This window comes from Phoenix dactylifera, chromosome 6, assembly GCF_009389715.1.
Source record: "Phoenix dactylifera cultivar Barhee BC4 chromosome 6, palm_55x_up_171113_PBpolish2nd_filt_p, whole genome shotgun sequence".
Lineage (NCBI taxonomy): Eukaryota > Viridiplantae > Streptophyta > Magnoliopsida > Arecales > Arecaceae > Phoenix > Phoenix dactylifera.
Genome location: NC_052397.1, coordinates 13,941,019 through 13,958,671, shown reverse-complemented (window position 1 = coordinate 13,958,671; position 17,653 = coordinate 13,941,019). Strand labels below are relative to the sequence as shown.

Below are 17,653 nucleotides of genomic sequence, written 5' to 3'. Positions count from 1 at the left end.
AATAATTAAGTTTTGAAAACATCCGAAAGAAGAAAATGAGTTTTATATTTTTATCTTTTTTTGTTAAAAAGGAAAAGATGACCGTATGGTTAATTGTAAGCCAAGATGGCTGGCTCATGCCTTAAAATATGCTTTATAAGCCTTGAATCTTACTCAATCCAACTTTGAATGGGCGAGCCAACCAAGCATACCAAATCTCTATTTAGATTCATGGGCGAGCCTCGAATTATTGTAATTTTTATAAAAAGCTATTTGCTACTTGGTAATTATATTTCTAAAGTGGTATAAAACTTTAACATATATTTGGTAACCAAAATGGAAAAGTGCTTTTGGTATGATAAATTGATAATAAAGAATATTACATAATACTGCATAATGGAGTACAATACAATATAATATTATATATTAAAATATTATTGTTTTGTATAATATTATTATAATATAGTATAGTATAATATTGAATACTATAGCATAACAATATAACATATGATATGACATGATATAATAATATATTATTAATAGTACAATATTACTACAATATAATATAATATAATTATAATTATGACATAATATTATATAGATATTATATTATATTTTATACTATAATAATATTATATATTTATATTATAATAAAATAATAGTATTATAATATAACCTAATATATTATCTTGTTATATTATTAATAATATATTATATTATTATAATAATAATATATCATATTATCATAATACAACTATTTATTATTATTATAAGATAATATTATATTGTAATAATATGTTATATTATACATATAATATAAGAATATATTATATATATATTGTATTATATTTATAGTATAACAATATATTATGATTTGATATGATATAAGATGTAATCAGAAAAATTTTATTAAAATCAAAACAGCTTTTCGACATCGACCCAAAGGCATTTTTGGGGAGAAGTTCAAAAATAGAGCATTTTCCAAGTAGACATTTTTAGATTCTAACAAAATCAAAGTAGCTTTCTGGTTTTTTATAAAATGTCATCATTCAAAAGTGTTTTTGGAGGACCAGAAAGTACTTCATAGCTTACCAAAAGCTTTGTCAAATGAGATTTTGAAATGGGTTCTTCACCTCCACCGATATGTTCAACAGCATTAATACTATATTTAGATGTTGTCCAACTTATGGCAACATTGAATTGAACCATCATTCTACTGATTGAGTCTTCCCACTAAAAAAAAAAAAAAAAAAAAAAAAAAGGTAAATAGTGAAAATTCAAAAGTTCATCGCATGGTACCCCTACATTACAAATGATAGATTAACGCCTTCATGAAAGTCCGGATCCTAATTACGCTGTCCTCAGTTTCCGTAGATAGACGTGTTTTAAATGGAGCCCTTTCTCCAATCACATCCTTGGATCTTGCACCAGTAGCAGCAACGAAGCTTCATGGGGTCACCTTCCCCAGAGCTTTACGGTAATAAAGTCTCACAAGGACCCACAGGGAGCCCCCAAAACCTCACCCCTCAAACAGCCAAGATGTTCACAAGGGTTGACGAACGTCATATCCAGGCCCAGTGGGTCCCTATCGAGACCCAACCTGTTTCCCCGCTCTCCATCTCCCCTCACCGCACAGATACCAAGAAGCGGATGGAGCGGAAGGGAACATGTCATGCTCCCGCCTGCGTTCCCCCTCCACCCCTCCATTTATACCCTCTCGATCAGCATTCGCTTCATCCGGGACCAACTCCTCTTTCTCTCTCTCTCTCTCTCTCTCTCTGTGTGCAGTGCCCGAATCAAGGGCTCGTTGCTCTCCATTCGGTTCATTGATGGCATGAGTTGATTTGCTTCTGGTGTTATAAAGGTAGCGTATAGAAATTGGAAAAAGAATTAGGAAGGGAGTGGAGATGGGGAGTTCGGAGGAGAGGGTGGTGGCGGTGATCATGGTCGGCGGGCCGACAAAAGGTATGATTTTTTTTCGAGATCCAAAGCGTTAATTTCCTCAAAAATCGGGTTTTTTTTGGTGGCTTTTGTGGTTTCTCAGCTTATTGTTGGGGTTTTTGGTCAGGGACGAGGTTCCGGCCGCTGTCTTTGAACATTCCGAAGCCGTTGTTCCCGTTGGCTGGGCAGCCGATGGTCCATCACCTGATTTCTGCTTGCAGAAGGGTAATCTCAAAGTTCTTTTTCTCTTATGCGTGTGGATTGGTTCTTGAATGCTTTCTTAGAATTTTCTTTGTTTGTATTAGATCCCCAATTTAGCGCAGATATTTCTTATTGGGTTCTACGAGGAGAAGGAATTTGCGCTCTATGTGTCTTCCATATCCAATGAGCTCAGAGTCCCTGTGAGGTACATTTGTTCTCTGCACTGATGTGGTAAAGTGAGAAGCTTGCTTTCTTAAAATGCCATGCTTATTTGTTTAATTGCGGTGTTAGATACTTGAGGGAAGATAAGCCACACGGCTCGGCAGGAGGGCTTTACAACTTCAGAGATTATATCATGGAGGATAACCCGGTTTGGCATCTCTTTCCCTTGGCTGTATACGTTGCTCTCTATGTTTATATTTAGATTAGGGGGAACTGCAGAGATCAATATGTTGTAAATCTCTATGAGTAGCATTCTTCGAAGATTTCATGATAAAATTCTAACATTTTTAATTGAATAATTAGTTGGAGTTCTGATTTGGCCCTCTTTGATGTGGCAGTCTCATGTAGTTTTGCTGAATTGCGATGTTTGTTGTAGCTTCCCACTGCCAGAAATGCTTGGTGAGCCTTTCATATTGCCCTAATGTTCGATATGCTAACATTCATCAGATTTCATTTAACCTTGATATGGTGTCATCCAATATGTATCAAAGCAAGTTGCACATAAGCTGTTGGTAGTATGACATATTCTATTATTTTTTTGGGCCTCTGAATATGGAATTCTACCTCATAATTATCTCAAACTCTAAGGGATTATCTTGGAACATTTTATAAAGGCCAAAGGTAGAATGAAGTGGACTGGCCTTATGGAAGACATTAAAGTATTAATATAAATGTTATCGTTTCTGCAAAAAAAAAAAGAAGAAAAAACAAGAACATTCTATGCCACATCAAGTCCAACAAAACAAATTAAAATGCTACACATTAGTTTTGAGAAGTTCAAGACAAAAAGAACCAAGGTATACAAACAATGCAAATTGGGAAAGACTCATCAAATATCAGTAGTATTATGATTATTTAGCAACTAGAGTGGCTGTAAAAAATCATTGATTAAAAGAAATGGGAAAAAGATTAAAGGCTGCATAGAATCATTCATTAAAAGATATTGGTAGAAATTCCAACTATGTAGGCTATAGCATACTTTGAAAAGCAACTCAAAAATTACAACTGAAAAATGGCAGTCATAACATACTTTTTCTTCTCCTTCCCTCATTTCTTTCCTTTTTCTTCTTTTTACCTTCCTCTTTTCCCTTTTCTTCTTCTTTCCTTCCTTTCTTTCTCTATTTCCTCTTTCTTATTTTTCCCTATTTAGATGGGTTTCGCCGTTTCGGAGTCCCACCCCCTTCCTATTTCCCATTTTCTAACAGGAATGGGATGCGATGGCTGGGACGCCCCCCGTCCTGCGGGGACTTTAAACTGTGGCCAAAACATACTAAGTAGATTTTCCTCACTTTATCTACTGATGCTATCTAAAATTCCTTACTGCCCAAAGTTTTAGCCTTGTATCTTAGAAATTGCCTATTGTATTTATCCGAGGCTTATCTTAGGTATGTTCCTCTTCATTGCCTTATTAGATGACAATGACAGTTCTTACAACTAATACAGATGTTCCCCTTGTTCTAGTGGTATGCTAACATCTTTAATAGATTAATTCTGGTTGTCTACATCACCTGGTCCTGATTGAGACATAATTTTTCCCCACTTCTATATACAAGAACCAAGATAGCAAATCCTTAGATCTAAAATGGCAATTTGTATGCTCAAGTTGAAATTGCACTGTGCATATTGGTTGGATTACATCCTAGACCTTCTATTTCTACATTTTTTTAAAATTAACGTTCACTTTTAATTTTCCATCAGCCAATGCTGTGTCATCTGTAAATATCAAGCATCAAGAAGCCTCCACCAAACTATCAATAGTTCATGTGTATAGAACCCGTGTAAAATGTCCAAAGCTTAAGCCTGATTTATTTTGGTGGGTTCTTTTGGAACTGCACAGATACCCATCAGTTATTTGTTTATTAAACATTATTTCCTACTTTTCTTATATTGATTTAATGGGGATTGCTATATTTTAAAGATTGCTGCATCTACATATGAGAGAAACTTATTGAAACTTTTTAACCTTATTGTAGTTTGTTGTCAAAGGTGTATGCCTGTTCTTCACATTCTGCACCGATGAGTGCTGAGCTGTGCACCTCATTTTGCTAATGCTGACTCATTCAATCTTGGCTTCTGAAACTTTTTTGTTGCATTTTACTGGTGGGGGGGGGGGGGGGGGGATATTTATTGGACTGCTATATCCCATGTCTTGATGGTGGATAAAAAAATTACTTGGATATCTGGCCAGCATTTGATATAAATTGCTTTGCATTGTGACCCATAAGCTTTGACAATTGTGTATCTCTGGAGAAGTCCAATTTGTTAAATTAAAAACTTCTCCTTACTGATTTGCAACTGCACTCTTGCACTTCATGAATGCAGAGGCCCATAAAGGATATGGTGGAATGGGAACACTATTAGTAATAAAGGTGGGAAACACCAGTATAGCTAAATCCAATCCTTAACATTGCTTTTGAAATTCCATTATTCTTCCATATACATAATGTTTTCTTTCTTTTTTGTGTATAGGTATCTGCTGAAGCAGCAAACCAGTTTGGTGAGTTGGTGGCTGATCCTGTCACAAATGAACTGCTGCATTACACAGAGAAACCAGAGACTTTTGTATGTAGACAGTTTCATGATCTTCTTGCTGCTGCTCTTTCTTCTTTATTTCCTTTTATCTGAGATTTTTGCATGTGGCATTTTATTTGGAATTCATGATTTTAAATGTTGCTTTTTGGTTTTCATAGAAGTTGTTGACATCCTCTTTTCATGGCTTGCATGATATGTAGGTAAGTGACCTCATAAACTGTGGTGTATATATTTTTACACCAAATATCTTTACTGCCATCGAGGATGTCTTTATGCAACGGAAAGACAGAGGTAGATAGTAATCTTGCATAGATGTATTTATCTTCTACTACTGTTAAATTATATGTTAAATTTTCTTGACATATACAATTAAATGAATCTTTTCTTACTGTCTCCTCATGATTTTATTATTTCTGTTATTTTCTTGCTTTGCAATATATAGTTACATTAAGGCATCTGTTATTAATAATATACAATTAATAGACTTGTGTTCATGTCATGTCTGCTTTGTATATCTCACATTTGCTTAGGCAATACTTCTGCTGTCCAAGAACACATGTTTCAGTGATTTTTTGGGGGTAACGGTGGAGCGGTGATACTTGTTAATAGTTTACAGTTCATGTATCAGGATAGGGTAGCCAAAAGGCACAGGCAGTTCTCTGTCAGTGGTTTAAAGTGGGACTAGAAGCCATGATACCATATCATGAACCAAATGATGATACTGATCATATATTTATTCACTATATACCACTAGAATCTGTTAGTTAATAAGTACATGTCTACATCATTATTTATTTATTTAAATAAATGGTGTCTTAAATTATTTTTATTAGCACATATCATTGTCTAAAATTTTGGGACTTGCTGTCTTTGACAATCTTTTCTATGTTGCCATGCTTAACCCATGCTAGTGTCTACCATGTCATAACTTGAAATTGATGGCACCATGTGATTACTCTTCTGGGATATAATTTCCATATTTCCATCCTCATACTGTAGCAGTGAGAGCTAGAGATGCAAACTTACAAATACAGGTTGTTGGATGATATGATCATCTGCACTTTTTGCATGAATTTCAATTGAGGATTACAAGAGTATTGGGTGTGTGTTGGGATAAATTGATTTTATATGCATAGAATTAATCAACCTCTCTACTAGTTATATATTACCATAGGGCAATGTGTAAATGGGAGCTGAGGGCATTGAGGTAAATTGATTTATGCTTTCAAACACAACTTGCTGAGTCATTACATAAAAAATCATGATTTATGAGAGTAGATATCTTCTTAAGGATACTTTCTGATGGGTGGTGGACCTGGTTAATTTTCTATCCAAGTCCGATCCTACCTTGAATTGCTACAAAAAATTGTAAATATTTAAGAAAGAGGCTGAAGGACTAAGTTGTATGGCAACATTATATGGTTATAGGTGATGCTTTATGGATATTATCAATTCAAGAACCTTATCAAGTAACATAAATTAGCAATTCAGTTGCATGGCTAATCATGAAGCCTTAATTTTTACAATAACTTGAAATCGATGATTTTCAATTTTTGTAGTTAAATTCTTCAATTTCTAACCAGTGATAGTTTTAAGATTAAACAGTTTTGTTCTGTTCATTTTGTTTATATAATCTAAAAACATGATATGTACAAGAAGCTTATTGTTATTGAATATAATCTTTTCAGCTAATTTGCGTCGTGCAACCAGCTTTGAAGCTCTCCAATCAGCGGCAAAGTATGAACTCTGCTACCTTTACACTCTTTAGCTTATTACATTTTTTCACGCAATTTTTAGGTTTTTGGAGACATTCATTTACCTTACATGAATGAGCTTGACTATAAATGACTGATTTCTCAGTTCATGTTATATTCTTACACCCTTATTATTAGAATTAAGATATTTAATTTGGATCGTTGAACCTAGTGTTATTTAATAAACTTATTCTGGGAGATTTTATTTTGCAACATTTAAGATGTTATGCATTTACTTTTATTTCTCCTTTTATGCACTCATAATTATCTTGGACAAAGGCATTCATAATGTTCCAGGGAGGCTCTGACTGACATTGCCTTCTCTTCAACTGCTTTTCAATTGGCATAGTTGATACTAAATGCTTCTAATCTGCTGTTAAAAAATTATTCCTATATTGCGAGCATTCAGCTTGCATTCTTTTCTTTATGCTAAAATGCTAGTTGTTGGTCATGCCGGCCTGAAGTGTTATATATAGTCAATTGTAAATCTAGTGATATATTTTAACATACTGATGGATGTATTAAGCTTTTTCTAAAAATATAATATGATTATACATCAATTAAGGAGGTCTAAGTTGCATAATTTGGGTTCCTTCATATGCTGATTAAATAATAAAAAGATGCCAAGCATTCTAATAATATGATGCTTTTCACTTGTGAAAAATATGGAAGCTGGTACTTCCATTTTATATACAACCTTTGGGCTTCCATACATGGAACATTGGTTATCAATAGGTCTGCTTATTGGTATAGCATATTTGCTGTAGCTTGGAGCTCATATCAATAGCCAATTATAAAATACTAGATAATTTAGATTGACTAGTTAACTCATCAAGCAGATTGAAAGCCACTGGAAAGCTGGTTATGGGTGACTAACTTGATTATTTATTTGTTTCTGAAGCCTGAGAAGATATGACTGGATCATATGGCTGCACAAAATTGTGAAATATAAAGGACAAAAAAAGTCTCCATGAATTGGGCAAATTTGATGACTTATTCAATGCTAATGTGACTAAGATGATGAGGATGGAGGAACTAGATGACATTGGAACTACCAAACCAGATGCTGTGGAAGAAATGGTTCAGGACTGTAGGTTTCTGATATCCCATCATCTCCTTCAGATGTTTATTCATAGAAAGAAGCTGAATATCTGTAAAGGGGAGATAGTCATAGGGCAGATCATTAAGTAATAGGATCGTGTTGGCCAAGGAACAAGCCAAGGGCAACAAAGTAGAAAATGATGCATGCAGAAGATAAAGCTGGACTGGAGTGTGTCAAACACTGTGAGTGAAACATGGCTCATGTACAAATTCTCAAGTAGGTCTCAGAAGAAACTAGAGAACTATCAGCAAACATGGGGATAGAGCTTGAGAAGTTGAACATCTAGAAACGCGTATCTTATAACCAACATCCACTGTAAGTTGTAGTGGAACAGAGAAACCAATAAAAGCAAAACAGAGGTCAACCTAAATCATCCTTTAAATAAATATTACAAACTTAATGTAAAATTTGCGGTTATAATGTTGAGTTTGCCATTTTAGGTAATATGATTGGACAAACTGAAAGGAACTCAACTTGTTTTAAAGAGGAAAATGGGTGATCCATGGCTGTTGGTTGACGAAAGGTGGTCTTTAAGATGCTTTCAAGGGTGACAATAGATTCTTAAGTGGTCCAAGCAAAGTCTGATTGGAAAAGGAATCAGGAACATTATTCACCTACTTAGAAGGTAGCACTTTGATTGTCGGAAACTAGATAGATGATTTTGTAGGATGATGGGACTTGAAGAATCAGATATAAAGCCCCAAGGATTTTCTTGATTCTAAAAGGAACTTTTAAAAGTTCTCTGGTCCATAATCTCAAGGATCTTTTATCTTTTCGCAGGGCAACTCCAAGAAGTGCATTGCACAAACAATGACAGTGCTATCCGGTGGTTTAGATGCTTACGGTTGGATTCTCTCTCCTAGAATATCTTGAAGTTAATGTGAGCAACATAGTGAAGTGATTCTTGGTTCTAATATGAGGTGCCTTGAGCAAATGATGAAAAGTTCATCTGAACTAGATTAAGCAACTATTTTGGTGTGTGATAACCCATATGTACACTTATTATGGGTTCTCTCATATGTTTATAAGATGCAAAATACATGAGTATTTCATACAAAATATTTTGCTGGTGTCAATCTGTTGTACAGCTGTTCCTCTGGTTTATTTTGTTTATCAGCTAGCTTTAGTTGTTAGTGCCTGTTTTTTGTTTGCTCGTTGACTAGCAACGTGGTGCTCATTCATGTGATATTTATGGTCCTTATCCAATTTATCCACCCAAAATAAGAAAAGGAAAACAGTTCACTTCTATCTAGGAAAGAAAGCTAGGGAGTAGGAGGGAACCGCAAATTATAATGGCAGTCAGCAAGATTCTAGTATCAGTAAAGTAATTCCATTTCATTCAAGCAGATAAATATAGTGAATTGGCAACATGAAGACCAGTTTTCAGATATTGATAAATAATTTTGTAATGAAACAAACAAATAATTTTGACTTTCGAGATTTGCAATATCTTGCAAACAGTTTGTGGATTACCTTGTTCATTACAGTATGTGGAGTGATATGTTCTTATGCCTCTAAATCATTTAGTGCTTTCTATTTGAAGTTCTAAAGTATATCTTTGTGCTAGAGAAGCTTTTTTTATGTTCAAACTTACAAAATTGGTTTCATTCTTTAACATATATCATTAGATCTTTTGGATAAATAAGTTTGTAGTTTCTGGATATTTCATTACAGCAAATTCCCTTTTTTCTCCCAAATGCTAGATTTCCTCGATATATCAATGCTGAAATTTGTTTTTGACAGGGCTCTTCCTCCAGACTATGTTAGGCTGGATCAGGATATCCTGTCTCCTCTTGCTGGGAAGAAAGAGCTCTATACCTATGAAACACTTGATTTCTGGGAACAAATCAAGACTCCAGGGTCAAAAACCATCTATATGCAATTGTCCTTTTTGTTTGCATTAAATTATCTATAACCAAATCTGCATTTGTATGATTTTTAGGATGTCTTTGAAATGTTCCGGCTTGTACCTCTCACAATTTCGTCATACTTCCCCTCAGCTTCTAGCAGCAGGGGATGATGCCAGAAGTGCCACTGTCATTGGTGATGTTTATATTCATCCATCAGCTAAAGTACACCCAAGTGCCAAGGTATTTTTCTCATTACATTTTAACTTGTGCATCAATGATGTTCCTTCAATCCATTCCTTAATATTTTTTTGCGGATGAAAAGGGTGGAGGGCTGACATCATGTTGGCATCAGTAGCTCTAGGGTGTTTGTTATAAGATTTGAAGAGGAGGTTGCTGACACAGGATGCAGCTCTAAAATGGTAAAGAAGAGGTTATATAGCTCCATATGTTTGAGCAAAGATATTTTGGTTCTAGCAATAGAAGCGGTAATATAATTACAATTTTTCTTAATCTGCAGTAGCACATGGAGTAAATTTGTGCCAGACATATTGTTATAAGCTTATCTTTCATGGTTCTTTCGTAAATTTTATAAAGATCTGTCAATACAAACCCCGATGAAAATGATTGCTCGGAAGCAGTCTATGTAAAAGTTATCTAACCGTCTGTGCACATGTTCATTTGTATTCATGTGTCGAACATATACAATAAGACCAAGTGGGGAAAAATGAACTAAAAAGTAATGTTAATATTCAGAGTGTCACTTCTTGGCGATATTATAACTCCGATTACTTGGCTTATAAACCACTGGACCTCTCTCTGGATACATAATAGTGATTGGAACCTCTTATGCAGTTTACTGATTCTTTAATTTAGTAACCATGTTATGTAATTTCATTTTGTTGACTGGCTGTGTATCTTACCAACTGATGAAGCTGTGGATTCCGGAACAGATTGGCCCTAATGTCTCAATTTCAGCAAATGCTCGTATCGGGGCTGGTGTGAGACTCATCAGTTGTATCATTCTAGATGATGTTGAAATTAAGGTAATATTTGGAATGGGTAGTGCATCATATTCTCCTCCAAATCTGCTATTAATAATTATTGTTCTTGACAGGAAAATGCAGTTGTTATACATGCCATCATTGGGTGGAAGTCTTCTATTGGGAAATGGTCACGAGTACAGGCAAGCTTCCTTCTGTTACTGTCTTTTTTACCTCCTTTTCGTCCAGGAGAATATAATCTCAGATGCCATCCTTTGTACATGGTTGGTGCTCAGTTTTGTTTCTTTAGGGCTGGAAATATGGAGATGATCAAAAGTCTGGAAATAATAATGCAGATTGCCTCTTTACTTCAAGCTGGTTGCATATTCAAGTGTTTGAATTTTCATAGTTAGATACAAAATTACTTTTCGGATGTCATTTCCAAGTTACGTTGCACTATGGATAATTGTCTTATTTGATCCCATCGTCCTCTACGAGGAACAATATTTTTTTTCTTAATATTTCAACAATGAAATGGCTCATTGGTTGCTCATCATTGGATTGTTTGACTACACCTTACAAAAATAGTGACTTACTCTACTCTGAAATAAATTAAAATAATTTACATTAGTTATAAATATAACCAAAATCTTTATTCCTTCTACTTTTATTTGTCAATGTTCCTACCAAGGATGAAACCTCTATTCAATGCTAGCTTTTCCAGACCCTCTTTCTTAGCTTCTGTTCAGGTTTTACCAGTAATTCCTATCCATTTTTCCTGACTCTCCAGGGTAAAAAGTTTTGTCAATCTTCTCATAGTTATGTCTGAGGTTCATTGGTCATATGGACGATTGGAGCTTTTGGGTCCTGAAGCCTTTTCAAAGATGCTCTTTCAGGTCCTTTTAGTCTTCCACTGATAGTGAATTTCCAGTAAAACTTTGGCTTACATTTGGATCATGTTGCACTTTTAGGTTTGATCTTTTATCCTGAATAGTCTCTATTAGACAGTCTCTCATCCGTTGCAACAAGATCTGCAACCTTCTCTGATCCTTTTCTATCAGTTTTTGCAATTTGCTAAGCAATGAAGCAAAGACAAACAAGATGGCAGAAATCAGAATCTGCGGTGATACCAGATTACCAAGATCAGTGTCCTGTGGGCATTTGGAAGTAAAGACAGGTTTTTTTATAAAAGAAAAGTTGTGGAGTATTTTGATGTAAGAATATACATATCTAATATAGTATGTCACAAATTAGTAAGATTGGTAGGAAGATAAAAATAATATTTTCCTGATTGCTCCCTTTCCCTAAATTACACCAATTATATTGATTTGTGGAATTATAATAACTTTCGGATTTTAGGCTTATGTGAATCATGTTCCTCAACTAGTTTGAAGACCTTTGAATTTTTTGCGGATGTGAAATTTTTTACAATTTTCTAGTTTAGAATCGTTGTCCTTCCACTTGATCTAATGGAATGTTGCTTCTTGCTCTTTCCTGAATCTATTAAGAGAACATTCAAAGAATAGGAGGCAAGGGAAGTAAATGGTTGTTAAAAATTTCCAGGGAGCATTAATTAGCACCTTATGTTTGTTGAAGGAAGCTCCAAGGATATTGTAAGCTGGCGACTGCATTGTTTGTTAAAGACTCATTTCTTCATTCATACACACGCAAATGCTAATAACATGCTTGAGTTCTTTTGCTACAGCAGGGGCAGGGACGATACACTTAAATGTTAACTCATCCTTATTTTGATTGTTTTATCCTCTTCTTCAGGAACTGTGGTGGTTGTGTATATGTTTTTCCAGCTCCTAATACTTCTCTACTTGGTGAAATGCAATAGAGAATGACCACATCAATCAGCTTATAATTGTTTGATCATTAGCATAACCATTACCAACAACCTTAGCCCATGTACACTAACAACTTTTTGAAACATTCTTTACCATTGGTCATGAGGAAAAGTGGGTAAAGGTTTTGCTTTCATTAGAGGCAAATATCTTGTGATGTAGATGAGAGCCAGGAGGCACACAATGAGATCCGGTAGTCCTGGTGGACAGGATGGAGCCACAGGGTCCATGATCCCCCAATATTTTCAGATATACTTTGAAGTAGCTGTATAAAATTCCTTATGGCCCCATACCCCCCCCCCCCCCCAAACACACACACACACAAAAAAAAAAAAAAAAAACAAGCGCACACAATTTTCGCATAATTTCCTCTTCTCTATATATATTTAGCTTCTTAATTTCCACTCTTTTTGGTGGCTACACTCCTTATCCAATTGACTTGGGACTCTTATTCCATCCATTCCATAGTATCTTTATTAAATCCCAAGCATTAATTGCCATTTAAACATGGGCATGTAAGGACAATAAACAGACTCCATTAAATATTAAAATCTAAAAGCTGATGGTAGAGATTGGAAGATGTTATTATCACAGGCAATGTTTGGGCAGGAACCTCTTAAGCATAATCGGTAAATACTATTTATTTCAGATACTATATAAGGCAACCTGATAAAACTTTTAACAACGTTATGAACTAAACTAGATTAAGAGGGGGGAAGAAAATCTGATAGAATAACAAAATAGACTTTCTAGTTCAACATCAAAAAGGTATGCTCCTTTTATGTAGAATTTCAATTTTTTATTTTCTAGGACAGTGCTGCTAGACCCACTATTATTTATATGTTCTTATTATTAATCTTTGATATCCAAATCATGAATAGTTAGATAATTTGATTTACCTTTTTTCTCCAAGGAACATACGTTTATATTGTTTATCCACTTTTATGTAGCATTTTTGTGTAATGCTTAATATTTAATGTGTTTTGTTGTAGTAAATTTAATCTTTGATTTTATAAAGCAGAAACACAACCCCAACAAATATTTAATTTTCATGTTTCTTAGGAAGTTAATATTCATATATCTTGACTTTTTAATGAAATTATCATTTAGGCTTTTATTTTTGATAATGAATTTAGTATGACCCCCCACCCAACAAATAAATCCTGATTCCATCCCTGCTTGTGAACCACACCGTCCAAGTGCGATTCACCAGAGTTGTTGAATCTTTGTGGTACGTGACTGTATTTATCATGGGACAATTGGCTCATGGTGCAATCTAGACTGGTTTCCCTACCAAGGGCCATATTCTTTATTAAACTTTTCTTATATAGTTCCTCATGACTGCTTTCCTGAATATTCTTCAGATTTTCAACACAATATCAAAGGTCATGTCTAGCTTTGGTTGTAAATAAACATCCCGATCTTATACATAGAGGAATAGATATTGGAAACATAAATATAATTTTCTGGTCTTGACAAGAAGCACACTGTCAATTGAAACAGATGTGAGATGCTTTACTCGTCTATGTATAGTTGGATTTTGAAGTGCTCCAAGTTCATCCTTGTCCAGGCTCCCTGGTCAAAGCAAGCTCTCCCAATTCTTCAGGTTTTTCTACAATCCAACCCTTTACCCTTTTGTCCCAACTTGACAGTTGAGATCCAAAACCATTCCTGTTGATCCTTTACCTCTTTCTTTTTGTGCTCATTATCCAGAGCTCTATGTATCTCAACTAGTTGCAACTCTTCATCCTATATTTGTGTTTACTACACTTTTTTCTTCACAAAGTAAATTTTAATTGTGCTTACATACACCTCAGTGGTTCTCATCTCTGCCATTCTCATATCACATGCAACCTTCATATTATTAACAAAGTGATTGTAACCAAGGATTCACAAAACTGAAGTATGGGCCTGTAGTGGTCACCGGCAGGTAAAATACGCGCTGCAGTATAGGCCCTTACCAACACAGGCTGCCAGCTGGCACGGCTAGTAACCTATGTCTATATAAACCAGCACTGTCCACACTGCTGGTTCTTGAATTCTTATCTTAACAAAAATTATTTACTATTAAAATAATATCTTCCAAGGTGCCATAGTTACATATAATGATACCAAGTTAGATCTCCACTCTGCCCATTTGGCTGTAATCCTGATTGATATTGTCTTTGCCCATCTCCAGTTTCTTGCCATTTTAAATTTGAAATTTCACGACCACTACGTGTTGTAACTAATTTATTTGAATGTCCTACTTAATCGATAGATTCATTAATTTTAAAAATCAGAAAAAAGTGGTTCATTAATGATTTGTAGATTGTGAAGACCTCTCTTATCATAACCATCAATTGCTTGATAAAATAAAATTAGGATAAAAATTGTGTCCCTCATAATCAGGGAACGCCAAACCAATTCGAACTGAATTGTTCGACTTTTCCTGAACCAAAAAGACACCGACTCGGGATAGTTCGGCCATGCTGGTTGGTTCGGCCTATAAAAGTTCCCCTCCCCCCTCCAACAACTTCTCTTGAAGACCTATCATACCCTAGCTCCTTTAAGCTGCTCCCCCCCCCCCCCTCCTCTCTCTCCCCAATGGGTTTTCTTGATGATGCCCTAGTTTCGAAGTCCTGATGACTTCCTTTAGTTGCTCTCTCTCTCGACATTAGCTGCCGCTGACAAGGTACGCCCCTCCCACTCTCTCTCACACTCTCTCTTTCTCCCTCTCCCTCCTCTTTGGCAGCTCTAGTCAACCCCCTTCGGCCCCCTCCTCCTCCCTCCTCCCCCCCCCCCCCCCCCAACCCGCCCCGCCCTTCCACCCTCCCTCTCCATAGGCCCCTCTCTCTCCCCTTCTCCCTCTCCTCCCTCCCCCTAGCAATGCATGTAGGATCGGTATGATAAGGGCCGATACCATACCGAACTGGTTGTCGGTCTACACAACCTTTGGTACCATGTCAGCATACCCTGCTCATAATGTAAGTATCTATATCCATTGGTTTGTTTTCAGAAAAATACAGCAACTCATTTCTTTCCTGCGTAATTTTCGATGTTATCACTCTAATTTTAGGGGGCTATCCTCTCCATCCACCAAATTAATGACAACCCATCTGCCAAATTTTTAATCTCTATTTGATTGGCACAACCCCTTAAAACTTAAGAAATGCTTACAGCAGATATTGCTTAGTATGCATATGAGTTTTGTTGGGTTTATGTGGCCTCTGAATTTAATCATCTCTGCAATTGTTGCATATTGTCTTTTTTGGTCTTTCAAATTTGACTATGCATTGCAGGGTGAGGGAGACTACAATGCCAAACTTGGGATTACAATCCTTGGTACTTTCTTGCTTTTCCTTGTCTGCTCTTCTATAGTTATTACATATGTGGAAGAAATGTTCAAGATTTTTGGTTTAGCAACTCACACGTTTTCCTTTTTTTGGCTAATTTCAGGAGAAGCTGGGTCAGTTGAAGACGAAGTTGTGGTGATTAACAGCATCGTCCTCCCAAATAAAACGCTCAATATTAGTGTACAAGAAGAAATCATTCTATAGTATATTTTCATACAGTCAGAAATAAGGTCTCCATGCCATAGGATTTAGCTCCTTTTTTTTTTTAATATACTACTGTCCCATATTGGGTCCTTTTTTTTCTTTGACCATCTGAGTGCTATTAAGTAGTTTAATAGGTTGATATCCTAAAATTAAAGCCTTAATTTTCCTGCTACTTATAAAGCTGTGAAATTGCTGCTCAGGTATACCATTGCATTAGTGAACAAATAGAAGCAGAGCATGGTCTGTGAGGTCTCCATGTCTTGATGTGTGGATGATAAATGTAGTTTTGCTAGCTAGATGTGCACTTTCAGCTCTGTAAATTTTTATCCCCTTGTGATGTCTTGGATGGTGTTATCCTATTATCTTTCCAAATTCTTCGGAAAGGAACTCATATCTGCTTTAAATATTTGCTATCAATTTTTCTTCTAATTAAACTTCACCTGGATTTTCTCCCAAATTCCAATTGTTTCAAACAAGTGGTACTTGCCTTTTGGAATGGTTGAAACACCAGAAGATTTTGGAGGCTGATGTGACAGTAAAATTTTACTTGTTCCAGTGTATTCTGGAGGCTCATGCTCACATCTCCCTTCCAGAGTAGATGAGGTGCAATTTCAGAACGGTGTTAATAACAGGCACAAGTTGTGGTTCCACTGGAGTTGTTGGATATTTCGTTTCTACTATAATATTTGGATTGCTTCTCTCATGTGTGAGCTTTAGACAGTCTTTGTATTGTTGGTCATCTTTGTATGCTCAAGCCATTTATTGGTGGTTAGAAAGCAGAAGACGGTTCTGGCAAGAAGTGTGAGAACTCTAGTAGTTGGCCCCCCTGAAAGCAACAAGCAAAAGGCATGTGTGATGAACATGAGGCAAAAAAAAAAAAAAACTCTTGTTTTGGGAATTCTCAGTTCTCAATTTTATGGAATTTTTGATTAAAAAATTACTCTGGAGCTATACAACACCAAATGTTAATACCACTTGACACCCTTGATTCGGTTGTTGAGAGGCTTGAATTATTGGTTTCACCTGTGCATTCACAAGCAACTTAGTTGGCTAGGTACAACAAAATTATTATCAATTCAGTATTCTTAGATCTGTTCCTATCTATTCTTGTGACCGGTTGATCCAGCATTGCAGCCAGCCTTTCTATGATGGTGAAATGGCTGTGTTTATCGTTTGTTGGTGAAGCAAGCCAAGAGGGTGGGGCCAGACTTTGGATCAGAATTAGGTATATGCTGGGGAGAGCCTGTTGCTTTGAACTACCTTAGGCAAAGTCTGGCCGGATGCAACTTCCCTAGTTCTGGCTGGAGAATAGGTTCTACAACTGGGACCCAATTGCAATTCATGGAATCACATGTGACATTTTAGGTCTAAAGAAGTCAAATAGGCTTTCCTGTGGAGTGGGTCTCATTGGGATGCCATCTTCTGAAGTTTAGGTGCAGGGAGAAGCACTCTTCCTCTTCTCCCGAGGTGAAGTCCCACCATGGATTTTACCTCAAGGGAACCTAGTTGATTTCCCGGATGTATCTGGTTTAGGCACTGACTGAGGAAATATTTGTCTAATATAAGCTCTTAATATCTCATCTGTTTTGAACCGAGATATTGCCGAAGGCGATATCGAAACGAGAACCAAGAACTTTGTTTTGTTTCTTTTCTACTGTCTTATTATGGGTTTTTCAATCATGTAATATTATAGTAAATGCATGGAG

At 35.9% G+C, this 17,653-nt stretch overlaps 1 protein-coding gene across 4 annotated transcripts; it reads left to right on the top strand.

The window, feature by feature from the left end:
* The first annotated feature begins 1,608 nt into the window (after positions 1-1,608).
* Positions 1,609-16,386, top strand: LOC103705255 (mannose-1-phosphate guanyltransferase alpha-like). Of its 4 annotated transcripts, none has more exons than XM_026803933.2 (16): positions 1,609-1,944; positions 2,048-2,145; positions 2,226-2,326; positions 2,413-2,491; positions 2,682-2,742; positions 4,666-4,712; positions 4,813-4,905; positions 5,076-5,166; positions 6,564-6,612; positions 9,475-9,591; positions 9,674-9,821; positions 10,514-10,624; positions 10,696-10,764; positions 15,690-15,732; positions 15,847-15,878; positions 16,148-16,386. In XM_026803933.2, exons 1-16 carry the CDS (start codon positions 1,887-1,889, stop codon positions 16,193-16,195), a joined length of 1,245 nt encoding a protein of 414 aa, XP_026659734.2. In that variant the 5' UTR covers positions 1,609-1,886; the 3' UTR covers positions 16,196-16,386. The 4 variants fall into 4 exon arrangements, with proteins under 4 accessions (XP_026659734.2, XP_026659735.2, XP_008787127.1 ...); XM_026803934.2 differs by having other exon boundaries at positions 1,611-1,944; positions 10,532-10,624; XM_008788905.4 differs by having other exon boundaries at positions 1,612-1,944; positions 15,847-16,381.
* Positions 16,387-17,653: the final 1,267 nt, after the last annotated feature.

What these genes read in the sequence shown, in the direction of transcription:
- LOC103705255 (XM_008788905.4), top strand. Translation starts at nt 1,887, where the DNA reads ATGGGGAGTTCGGAGGAGAGGGTGGTGGCGGTGATCATGGTCGGCGGG. An exon ending in GAACACTATTAGTAATAAAG is followed by an intron (nt 4,713 to 4,812) that starts GTGGGAAACACC and finishes TTTTGTGTATAG; the next exon opens with GTATCTGCTGAAGCAGCAAA. An exon ending in GGAAATGGTCACGAGTACAG is followed by an intron (nt 10,765 to 15,689) that starts GCAAGCTTCCTT and finishes TATGCATTGCAG; the next exon opens with GGTGAGGGAGACTACAATGC.